At 42.0% G+C, this 12,220-nt stretch overlaps 1 protein-coding gene across 1 annotated transcript; it reads left to right on the top strand.

The window, feature by feature from the left end:
• Nucleotides 1-9,187: 9,187 nt before the first annotated feature.
• On the top strand, nt 9,188-11,798 carry barx1 (BARX homeobox 1; the record flags this gene model as incomplete). Its single annotated transcript, XM_084440789.1, has 4 exons — nt 9,188-9,389; nt 10,929-11,220; nt 11,397-11,481; nt 11,631-11,798. The coding sequence occupies 4 exons, from the start codon at nt 9,188-9,190 to the stop codon at nt 11,796-11,798; spliced, it is 747 nt and encodes a 248-aa protein (XP_084296915.1).
• Between the last annotated feature and the right edge of the window lie 422 nt (nt 11,799-12,220).

The raw sequence follows: 12,220 nt of genomic DNA, 5'->3' as shown, positions 1-12,220 counted from the left end.
TCTGAGAGAGAAAAGGTTTCACCTTAGCAATGTTTCTCAAGTGATAAAAATATGTCCAAGTCACATTCTTAATACGGGCCCTATAATTAAGATCTAAATCAAACATGACACCTAGGTTTCTGACTTGGCATTTAGTGTTCAGTGTCAGTGTTTTTAAGTGCCACATAGTCTCTCCCTTTCAACTTTTTCACCAATGATCAGCACATCAGTTTTATCCTGGTTTAACTGAAGGAAATTCTGTGACATCCAGCAGTTATATCAGCAATGCACTCTACCAAGTGGTCAACTGAGCTGTAGTCATCGGGTGTCACAGAAATATAGAGCTGGGTGTCATCTGCGTAGCTATAGCTAATATTGTGCCTCATAATGACATCACTTAAGGGTAGCATACTGTATATAGACTGAATACAAGGGGCCCTAGAATGGATCCTTATGGGACCCCACATGTCATTGAAGTGTTTTTGAACTGTGATCACCAAGGGCAACAAAAAACTTTTGGCCAATTAGGTAGCTCCTGAACCAGTCAAGGACTGGACCGGAGAGGCTGACCCAGTTCTCAAGTCTCAAGTCCAATATCATGATCTACAGTGTCGAAAGCTGTGCTCAGGTCCAGATGGACAAGGACAGAGAGTAACTGATGATTACTTTACAATAAGGTTTACACAAAAAAGTAATAGTTACTGTGTAGGAACCTATGAATAGTTAAATAGACTGATTAACTCTGAGATTAGTTAATGAGTAGCCTAGCCTAGTTACTGAGGAACCAATGATTAGTTAATGAGTAGTTACTGATTAATTTTCAATGACTGTATAGTAGATACTGAGGCTATGTGCACACTGCGGATATTTTATGTAGCGGATAAAGTTACCCAGAGCGGATTTTGTGTTGAAAAAGAGATGCGGTTCTCGCAAAGTGTATTTCGTTTCCATAACAACATTCGTGACTCTACCCAAGTTCGATACATTGCCTATACCGCATTTTGACCCTATCCCATACCTTTGAATGGAAAATAAGCTGCCGAAATCGGCAGCGCATTTTAAAAATACCCATAGTGTGCACGCAGCCTGATGGGCTACTAGAGAACATACTACAGGCTACTATAGTAGGCTAGTTACTGAGGAACCAATGATTAATTAATGACATAGTTACTGATTAACTCTCAATCCATCACTGTATAGTAGATAGCCTAATGATGGGCTACTAGAGAACAGACTGGAGACTACTATAGTAGTTACTGAGGAACCAATGATTAATTAATGAGTAGTTACTGTGGAACTAGAGAATAGAGGGGGGACTACTAAAGTAGCCTAGTTACTGAGGAACCAATGATTAGTTGATGAGTAGCCTAGGCTAGTTACTGATTAACAATCAATCCATGGCAGTAGATAATGATGGGTCACTAGAGAACAGACTTTGGACTACTATAGTAGTTACTAAGGAACCAATGATTAATTAATGAGTAGTTACTGTGGAACTAGAGAATAGAGTGGGGACTACTAAATTAGTTACTGATGAATCAATGATAAGTTAATGAGTAGTTACTGATTAACTATCAATCCATGACAGTAGATAATGATGGGTTACTAGAGAACAGACTGGGGTCTACTATAGTAGTTATCGAGTGATTAGTTAATGAGTAGTTACTGATTAACTTTGGACCCTAATGATTAACTAATGATTAAATAATGATGAGGTAATAAAGGACTACATGGTAACTATTCTATATGATGTATGACTTATAATACGATACACAAAAGAGTAACTAATGTTTAAGTAATGATCAGGCAATGAAGGACTACATGGTAACTATATGATGTATGACTTTACAATAAGGTAGCCTACACAAAAGAGTAACTAATGATTAAGTAGCCTAATGATGATAAAATACATAATAAATAATTAGGGCACAGCACTCAATAGCCTACTGCCCTACTTCACTAACAGTGTTCAGGGTACTACTATTAAACCGCCACTCCAGGAATCTGGCCACCGCTACTGTATTAGTAGTCTACCAGACAATAAACAATAGCATGTGTGCTCATTTTATGATACCAAAGTGGTGCACATGCATTTCCAATCGGCTGCTGTGGCTTTCTCAAGTTCACGCTCTTGAGTGCTGATTAAATCTAGAGCACTGGACATCGTGAACTGGCAGTCATGTAGGCTACAGTGCAAGAGAATCCTGAAGCCTCTAAGAGCTTCTTGTTTATATGACTGTTTTACTTGTGTAAATACAACCATAACCACTTAGTAATGTTAGAGATAGCTTGTATTACGATAACGCAGGCGGATCCTCCATTTCCATCATTTCATGACATTAATCGGTAACGTTAGCTTGCCAGTCACCGGCAAAGCAAAACGGAAAGCTGTAACAACTGTTTTTGTGCATGGCTGTAAGCCAGCGCACCTAGGATAGCAAATGTCCAGCAGTTGTCACTCCCTGGTTCCCTCCCTGGCTTGCTCCCTATGTGCCTCCGTCCCGTTGTTGACCTGCAGTTCTATGTTGCTACCACAAGAGGCAGTGGTCCCAGAACCTGCAGTTCTATGTTGCTGCCACAAGAGCATTTACCGTTTTATGCCACAGGAGGGCAGCAACAGGCTTATGCTGTGTTCACACCGGGCGCGAATTTTTCCTGTGGCGCGGCGAGTTTACATAGAAAGTCAATACAATTCACGCGAACTGGGCGGCGGGCGGCACGGGCGACGCAAATCGCAGAACTCGGCGGCGCGGCGGCCAGGATTCGCCACGCGGTGACATTCGCAAAAGTTCTATTTTTTTTACTTTCTGTGGCGGATTCACGCGGCGACCCATTGATCCCGCGGCGAGATTGGGCGAACTGGGCGGTGCAAATTTTCTCGCCACGCCCGGTGTGAACACAGCATTAGATAGACAGTGGTTCCAGAACCTGCAGTTCTATATTGCTACCACAAGAGCATTTACCGTTTTCGGCCACAGGAGGGCAGCAACCCCTGAGTGGGCTAGAGACACAGAGTCTTCACTGGTGGGGGCAAGTGGGTGGCCCGGAGAGAGGTACACTGTCCACGACCAGCTCTGACCCGAGGGGGTGGAGTCTCGCCATCATGCCACTATCCACGCCACGGATCCCACAACTCAGCCCCTGAGTTGGGCTAGAGACACACTTGTCTTCACCGGTGGGGGCAGGTGGGTAGCCCAGAGAGGGGTCCACAGCCCCCGACCCAATATGACGTGAGGGGGCAGAGTCTTGCCACCATGCCACTGTCCATGCCACAGACCCCACAAATCAGCCCCTGAGAGGGCTACAGAAACACGGTCTTCACCGGTGGGGGCAGGTGGGTAGCCCGGAGAGGGCTCCACTGCCCCCGACCCAATATGACGCGAGGGGGTGGAGTCTCGCCATCACGCCACGGACCCCACAACTCAGCCCTCGATTAGGCTAGAGACACAGTGTCTTCACTGGTGGGGGCAGGTGGGTGGCCCGGAGAGAGGTACACTGTCCACGACCAGCTCTGACCCGAGGGGGCGGTGTCTCGCCATCATGCCACTATCCACGCCAAGGATCCCACAACTCAGCCCCTGAGTGGGCTAGAGACCCACGGTCTTCGCCAGTGGGTGCAAGGAGATTGCCCAGAGGTCACTGTACTGCGCTCAATCAGCTCTGACCCAAGCGGGCAGTGTCACCACCACGCCACTATCCAGGCCATGAACTCCACAACACAGCTCCTGAGTGGGCTAGAAACACACAGTTTTCACCAGTGGGTGTATGGAGATTGCCCGGAAGTAACTGCACTACACCCAAACCGCTCTGACACGAGGGGGCAGAGTCTCGCCATCACGACATGGACCCCACGGCCAGTGGGCCTAGGATATAGACAATTAACTACCGGTGGAATGGTGATGGAGCATCCATCGGGGACCCGCTGTAGGTCTGCTAGCCTTGTGTTATATTCCGCCGGAGGTCCACCAACTCGTCCATCGGGGACCCGCTGTAGGTCCGCTAGCCTTGTGTTATCTGGGTTTATCCCTTACCTTTGTCCAGAAAAAGAAGATGTTTCTGGACATCAAATTGCAGCAAAATAGCTAACGTTACAGGAATCATCAGTGTAACTGCTTTAGCCACTGACCGCTACCATTAATGTTATGGAAGCTGCTGCTAGTTGTTGTGAGCTCATCAGCTAACTGGCTATCTCGCTCTTATTGTGCAGGATTAGCATTGGAAGCATTGGAACTGATGTGTCCAGGCGACAAGACCTATCTTAATTTATCAGACGTCATTTCATGTCATTTCAATTCACAGTTATTTCAGTGGCATGACTAGCTTCCGTCCTACCAGTCCTGAACAGAAACAAGCCAGCCACGCACATAAGCCAGGCTGGACCTTTTTTATTAAAAAAAATAATTAAAGCCTACCTTATCTCGTAAGTCTACCCGTTTAATCCACTTCATTTAGGATAAGTAGACGCCCTTGGCTTCCCATTCAATTTTGCAAGTTAAATTGTTAATGCAAATGGTGCATGCAGCAGCCCGTTAAAGTTAGTTCCTCCAAGTCCCGAGTAATGTAGGCTACGCTACACAGTGATGTTTTTGAGTAGGCTATGTGCACTCAAATAAACTTGGTTGCACTCAAATAAACATGATCTAATGCCTTGTCTCTGTATCATTAGTCCATCATCCCAGCAAATCAAAACAGATCTCTATTTTACATGTTGATCACTACCAGTAGCTAGATAGCTAGCCTAATGTGGGTAACGTGATCGTGATTGACAGCTAGGTGAATGGCAGGACAAACATGAGAAGTTTTGATTGGAAAAGCTATCTCAATGTTAAAAATGTATATGGGAATTGTAATGTAAGCCACTCAGTAGCTGGCTTACCCTACACCCACTTTTAAGAATTTGGACAAATCACAGATTAGTTCACATCTTGACTGATGACAACATTTTTCTGAGATTAGTGTGTGTGGGCTAATTCAATTGGTCGATTTTTCATTTGGATGAACTTCCGTAAACTAGAGGTCTTTTAGCTGGCTGCAATGTTAGTGGACTACGAGCTATAGACCACTGTCAACGTGGACTGTTTATATTCATGAGGCTTGTAGGGAGTGACAGAGCACAAAGCAAAACACAGAGGACAATAAAGCAATATTACCTGTAGCCTATGACAGGGTACGAGACACAGTGACGTCAAAAACAGTCTGAAACGAAGGCACAAAAATCATTTTTATTGGAATTTTTTATGGGTATGCCAGGCTTACTCTGGTTTATAGGAAAAATGCCACTGGTCAGATGAACTGAATGAGTGATGAACTTAAGGAGTCATCCACTTTCTTAGTCTTAGTGAGGACTTGAGCAGCAGCGTTCTAAATCAGCTGCAGCTGTCTGATCGATTTTTTAGAGAGACCTGTAAACACACCATTACAGTAGTCGAGTCTACTGAAGATTAACGCATGGACACGTTTTTTGTTGAGACATGAATCCTTTAGTCCTTTATATATTATTCAGGCTGACTTTGTAATTGTTTTAATGTGACTGTTGAAATTCAGGTCTGAGTCCATGACTACACCAAGATTTCTGGCTTCGTTTGTGTCTTTTAGCATTACTGATTGAAGCTGAGCGTTTACATTTAATCGTTGATTTGTTCAATGCACTTACTCAGTGCTTGTATGGGATTATAACCCCTGGTGATATGGTGATATAAAGTTGTGTGTCGTCTGCGTAGCTATGGTAACATATTTAATTGTTTTCCATAATTCAAGCTAGTGGGAGCATGTACATGTTGAATAGAAGAGGCCCCAGAATGGAGCCTTGGGGAACTCCACAGGTCATTTTTGTCCGCTCAGATTTGAAATTGTCTATAGACACAAAGAAGTCCCTGTCCTCCAAGTAGGATTCAAACCAGGAAGTTGTTCAGCTGTTGAAAAACTGCTTTTTCAATGATTTTACTTAAAAATGGGAGGTTTGTTATAGGCCTATAATATTGTTCATTTGAGAGGTGTCTAGATTTTTCTTTTTTTCAGGGTTTGTGGGAACAATTTGTACAATTTGTAGTAAATCAGAGGCCATGCAGTTAGATACATTTTTGAAAAAGCCTGTAGGCAGAATGTCAAGGCAACAGGAGGATTTCAGATATTGTATAATGTCCTCCAGGGTTTTATGGTTGATCAGATAAAATGGTGTCATGGTATTGCACATTGGAGGCACTGACTGTTGTCTAATTTTTTACATTTTGTCAGTGGAGAATGAGGCAAACTCATTGCAGGCCCCGGTGGATATAAGTTCAGAGGCTACTGATACAGCAGGGTTTGTTAGCCTATTGACAGTGGCAAACAAAGCATGTGCATTATTATTGTTTTTGGTGATGATGTCAGAAAAGAAAGGACTGCCGTGCATTTCTCGGCTCCAAATTATAAATGTGAAGTATCTCTTTAAAGATCATAATGAACATGGAGATATGTTTTTCCCCACCTGGGTTCAGCTTTTCCACACTCTCTTTTTTTCTATTCTGACCAGCGTGGCGTTTCTCCATGGAGATAGTTTCTTACCTGAGACCACCTTCACCTTAGTGGGCACAATGGCATCAATACTATTTGTAGTTTGAGAATTGAAATTATTTACAAGCTCACTGACTGAGAACTAAGAGAGGACGGGTGTGGACGAGAAAGCTTGAGTAAATATTTCACTGGTGTTTTCAGTGATGTACCGTTGATGACCTCTGTTTGAACATTTGTGTGCATGGAGATAGTACTCTCAACGAAAACACAGGAATGATCAGAGAGCGATCAGAGAGAGTGACGATCAAGTCCAGAGTGTGCCCCTTGTTGTGTTTGGGCTCCGTCACATGCTGAGTCAGTCCATAGTTATCAAGGACACAACACAGTTCTTTAGCCCCTTTGTCCTGAGGGTTGTCAACATGGATGTTAAAATCACAAACAACAACCACACAGGGTAAAGCTATATTAGCATTATCAATTAGCTTTGTGCCAAAATGATTACATTTCAAATGTAATTTCCTTTTTTATAAGCACTCCAAATGTGTGGTAAAATGTATTTATTTATTTACAAAAATGCCAGTTTCTTCGCCATCCTTTCTTGGCTGTTAACAATCGGGAGACATGCCCCCTAAATATACATATGAAATTTCAGAATGATTGAACTTACTGTTTATGAGAATACCTTTTTGTATGTTTTGCCAGATTTTCAAACTGCAGCAAAATCCACCATGGAGGACATTCTTGGTTCTTTAGGCAAATGTGTTTCCCATGAAGAAAGACAGCCTAAGTGTACCAGGTTTCATAAATGTTTGTCTAACAGTGTGGAAATTGTGTAGGCCTACTAAATTGCTTATTATAGCGCCACCTAGGGTCTAATTGTGGTGACTGTGGCATTGTTTGGATAGGATTTTTGGTCCAGGACTTCAAGACTTATTCAAGCATTCCCAGGAAAAGGAAGAAAACCAGGGATTACAGTAGGGTTCCTAAGCTTACAGCATTCCTAAATATTATTATTCAAGTCAATATGTTACTATAGGCTTTAGAATGGGTGACTCATGAGAATTGTTTCTGTTCATTAGTGACGACAGATTGGTTAAAGGAGTAGTAAAGGGAAAATGCATGTTTAGCCCTGTTTTAAGGTTACTTATGATCATATACAATGGTTCAGATCAAAATGTTGACAAAGCTAGCATTTTCGAGAAAGTTGATAATTGCTCTACCACTGTTTTGGTCATACAATGGATGTGGATGGGCATCTTGAAAAATCATTCAAAACATGTTAAACTCTCGATTTCAAAGACAAGAAACTCACCTAGGTGTTAGTTGGCCTTCTGACATATAATTCGCCATAAAGTAAGATTCTAGTTCATCTGGAAAGGCTTTTTAAAATATTTAGCATAGAACTATTTAGTCGCAGCACATAAGTGTGTAAACTTCCGCAAACTAGGTAGCCTAGCAACATAAACAATAACAATAGCTACTGTAAGTAGTTCCGCTTCCTGAATCCCCTCTGCGGATTGATCTACACATCTACAACGGTCACTTCAATACAAGTCAATGGATTTCATAAAAATAAATCAATAAAACCCTACAGGATTCATACTTTGCGGCGAATTTGATGTCAGAACACCAACGAACACCAATTACACCCTCGGTGAGCTTCTTGTCTTTGAAATCGAGAGTTTAACATGTTTTTGAATGATTTTTCAAGATGCCCATCCACATCCATTGTATGACCTAAACGGTGGTAGAGCAATTATCAACTTTCTCGAAAATGCCAGCTTTGTCAATGTTTTGATCTGAACCATTGTATATGATCATAACTAACCTTAAAACAGGGCTATACATGCATTTTCCCTTTACTACTCCTTTAATAAGCTTACTCAAATTCTTGGGATCGACATCAGACACATTTATTTATATTTTAGCCTATGCACCGTGTGGAACTTGCGTTTTGTTCGGTTTTGAACTGAGATTGGTGAGCTCCATTGAACAAACAGGCTAGTCAAGTCTAGGCCTAGACCCAGACCTCGGCTACGGTGGTAGGCCTCTATAAATATAGCTACACAATCACTACCGATAGAAAACTGTAAGCCTAGGTATGCTAAAACGGCACCTTATCAATTAGAGTAGCCTATCCTACTCACCACACTAGCGTACACCATGTTCAAACACATTAAACATGTCTTAAAGGCAAGTAGAGCTCCTTTGGACATGCAAATTCATGCAGAAATAGGTAAGCTTTGCATCTCACTTTGGGTCTAGGAGAGTGCTGATCAGTAGGCTAAACGTAGCCTCGAAAAGAGGAGGGGCATAGCATACCGACGAGACTCATAAAAGACTTGATCTCATTCCTCAATTCATAACTAAGGGGACGCATTACGGACGAAAAGAGTACTGAGCCTATTTCTTCGTCATTTTGGAGGCAAACAAAAACTTTGGACGTGGTTTCGTACCTTTATGATCCATATTTCCTCAAATCTGGAAAGCCTCGAGAAGAAGAGGACGTATCGGATAGTCAAGACTCAATAGGATTTCATTTTGGCTTTCAGTGTCTGCTCAAGGATGTTTAATTTAAACCCTGACATAAGAGTGACATTTTCAACTTGAAAATTATAGAGAAGAAAAATACCGGCAAATGTGAATGCATAGGCTTCTCTGATACAGCCCAGGAATAAGATTCGTTTAACCTGTTTTGCACTCATTGAAAAAAAGAATGCAGCATCCCTTGGACATGGGGGCACATTACTACCCTCCGGAGGCGCATCCCGACCACAGATCACATCGCTACAGAAGTTTTATGATTGAGGAGATTCTGACTGATCATCCGGATCACAAGGTGTCTGCCCCGGCTGGGGAGCTACTCAAATTTGGAGTACACGCGCTTCTATCGGCTCGTCCGTTCCAAAACCATTTCGGTAAGCCAGGTCACAATGATAAACCTAATGAATTAGACCATTTGTAATTTATATTCATTATATTAGATCTACTCGGGCTATCCCTTGGGCTATCACTAGGCCTATAATTACTGTAGGCTACTCTAAAATATCTTACTTGGGAAATTGGGTATAGCCTACCAGTCCTTTGCATTGGAGTTGTTAGAGTAGGCTTTAGAAAGGTATAGCCTATCGTATCAAAACGTGTCTGACTAGGGTGTAGTTTTCTTTTGAAATTCGCGTTCACTGCTTGACAAGCTTTTATAGGCCTACTTTTGAAATAAAACAGCATATGGCTCCAAATATTGGAGATAAACTGATAGGCCTATTATTCAAATATTATAGCATTTAGGCATCATAGACCCGGGTGGAGTGAACTGTTTTTGTAAAACACTAATATTAATTCGATTAAGATTAAATGGAAATTAAATTGCAAGTATATAGGTGTGCATCTTAATGTGAACAAAATATTTGATTTGTGAATTATTATCTTCCTTTGTCGACTGTACGTTGGCAGGAACTCTACGCACGTCAAATACTCTCAAGTTCAAGTTCAAGTAGGTTTATTTGACATAACAGGCCTACAAGGCACGGGTAGCCTGCAACCTACAATGAAATGTGTAAACCTAGAGAGCTTCTCACACAATCAATAACAAATGAATAGAAGTCATACCTTCTAGCCTACTTGTCCTGATAGGCCTGTTCAACGTCGGTTAGGCCTGCTGCTTTTTCCAGTGTGGCATATTCATCAAAGACACAACCGCTAGCCTACGTTGGACCATTTTGCAAAGGATTACATTTTGATGCTGGAGATCCAAACGTACTGTACACATCTAGCATTACAGAAATGACTGGGGAATTGCCTCAGCTGTTATCAGCATGCTGTGTAAAGGATGTAGGACTTTTCTTTATGCGCATTGGCCATCGCCATTTGATTAAGGACGTTGCATTCTGCTCATCACTTCAAAAGTCTGATTTAGTGATAGGAGTCTGGGCTTACATGTCCTTATTTTATGTCGTCTAGGACATAAATAGCTTAACATAAAATATATTATATTATTTTCAATATATATCTGGGCCTATAAGCATAGCTATTATTAGCTACTACCAAGGCTATTCTAGTATAATAACAATAGTAGGCCTATAAACAATATTTACCTAAATTACCTAATAATTACAATTATTATTATTATTATTATTGTTGAAATGATTATTATTGTTATTATTATTATTTGTAGTAGGTTTAGTAGTAGTAGTAGTGGTGGTGGTGGTGGTGGTGGTGGTGGTGGTAGTAGTAGTAGTAGTAGCAGTAGTAGTAGTAGTAGACCTAGTAGTAGTAGTAGTAGTAGTAGTAGTAGAAATAGTAGTAGTAATAGTAGTAGGCTAGTAGTATTGTTGTCATCATTTATCATAATTACATTGTTTTACCGACGATCGTCATTTTAGGGCTAGAGTATTTGTAGAATTAAAACATTAGTCCGCAGAATTAATTATACTCCATGCAATATTCTTTGCCTGCAGTTTTGAAGGCCGACCAGACGAGCATCCTGAAGTTCCCCATGTCCCCACTATCATGCTCACTCGGGGGGCCTTTAGGATCTCCACTTTTATCCGGTGCTCCGGGTCTGCAAGTCGGCTCGGTCTCTCATCACCTCCCGCTAGATCTGCACCTCCGCAGTAAACTTGAGCACGGCACCGACAGTGGAAGCAAGACCAAAAAGGGCAGACGGAGTAGAACAGTCTTCACTGAGTTGCAGCTAATGGGCTTGGAGAAGAGATTTGAGAAGCAGAAGTATCTTTCCACACCAGACAGGTAGGCTTTAGGAGTGTAATCATCGGTGGGGCATATCAGATTGAGTGTTGCAGTTGATGTATTCTTTCCTTTTTACAGGTAGAATAAGTAGCCTAATATAGACCCTGTAGCCTATGGAGCATAAGCTTGTCATGCCTAAGGATTTGCAGATTTAACGAAATGTATTTTTCTCACAGGATAGACCTTGCTGAGTCGTTGGGCCTAAGTCAACTGCAAGTCAAAACGTGGTACCAGAACAGAAGAATGAAATGGAAGAAAATAGTAAGTCGTAAATACCATGATAAAGAGTAGGCTAGCTTAGGCTAGGGCTAATTTTATGAAGCTCGATCTTGCTTATATGAATTCGGAACGAAACGAGGTTAGTTTGATTATGCGGCTACTCATGGATTAATTTAATTGTGATGTTGCAGGTCTTACAAGGCGGAGGACTTGAATCGCCAACCAAACCTAAAGGCCGTCCTAAGAAGAACTCTATCCCCTCGAGTGATCAGCTTTCGGAGCAGGAAAGGTCTCGCGACCTTGACCGTCAATCGGACGGTTCAACCTCATCACATTCAGACAACAATCAAGAGGAGTAATGCTCTCTCATATGTTGACTGTGTGAGGCGTTGTAGACCTAGCCTCTGGGATGCGTAACGGTCGTCCCTGGATTGAAGCGCTTCAGTGTCGTGACATTATTGACATTCGGAAGAACTGTAGGCCCATTGGCCTTCTGACAGCGGAACTCAAAATTGTTACATGTCTGCTTTCACAATGATAAATTCTGAGTAGACCATGCCCCTCCAATGCGCCACGATGAACTTTCCCGCGGTCGAGTAGAGGAGGGAACAGAAACACTGATCAGTAGGTCAACTCTTTCATTGCATTCGATGGACCTTCTTTTCTGTTTTATATGCCTCCATGTTATCGTAAGGACATTTTGGGGAATCATTAAATATTTTTTCACTGACAGTTAATAGCCTACTTTTTCTTGTCAGAGGGAAATTAATAGCCGGTAGAC

Source organism: Borostomias antarcticus (assembly GCF_949987555.1).
Source record: "Borostomias antarcticus genome assembly, chromosome: 7".
NCBI lineage: Eukaryota > Metazoa > Chordata > Actinopteri > Stomiiformes > Stomiidae > Borostomias > Borostomias antarcticus.
The sequence above is the reverse complement of the archived record's forward strand: the minus strand, read 5'-3'. Positions and strand labels throughout refer to the sequence as shown.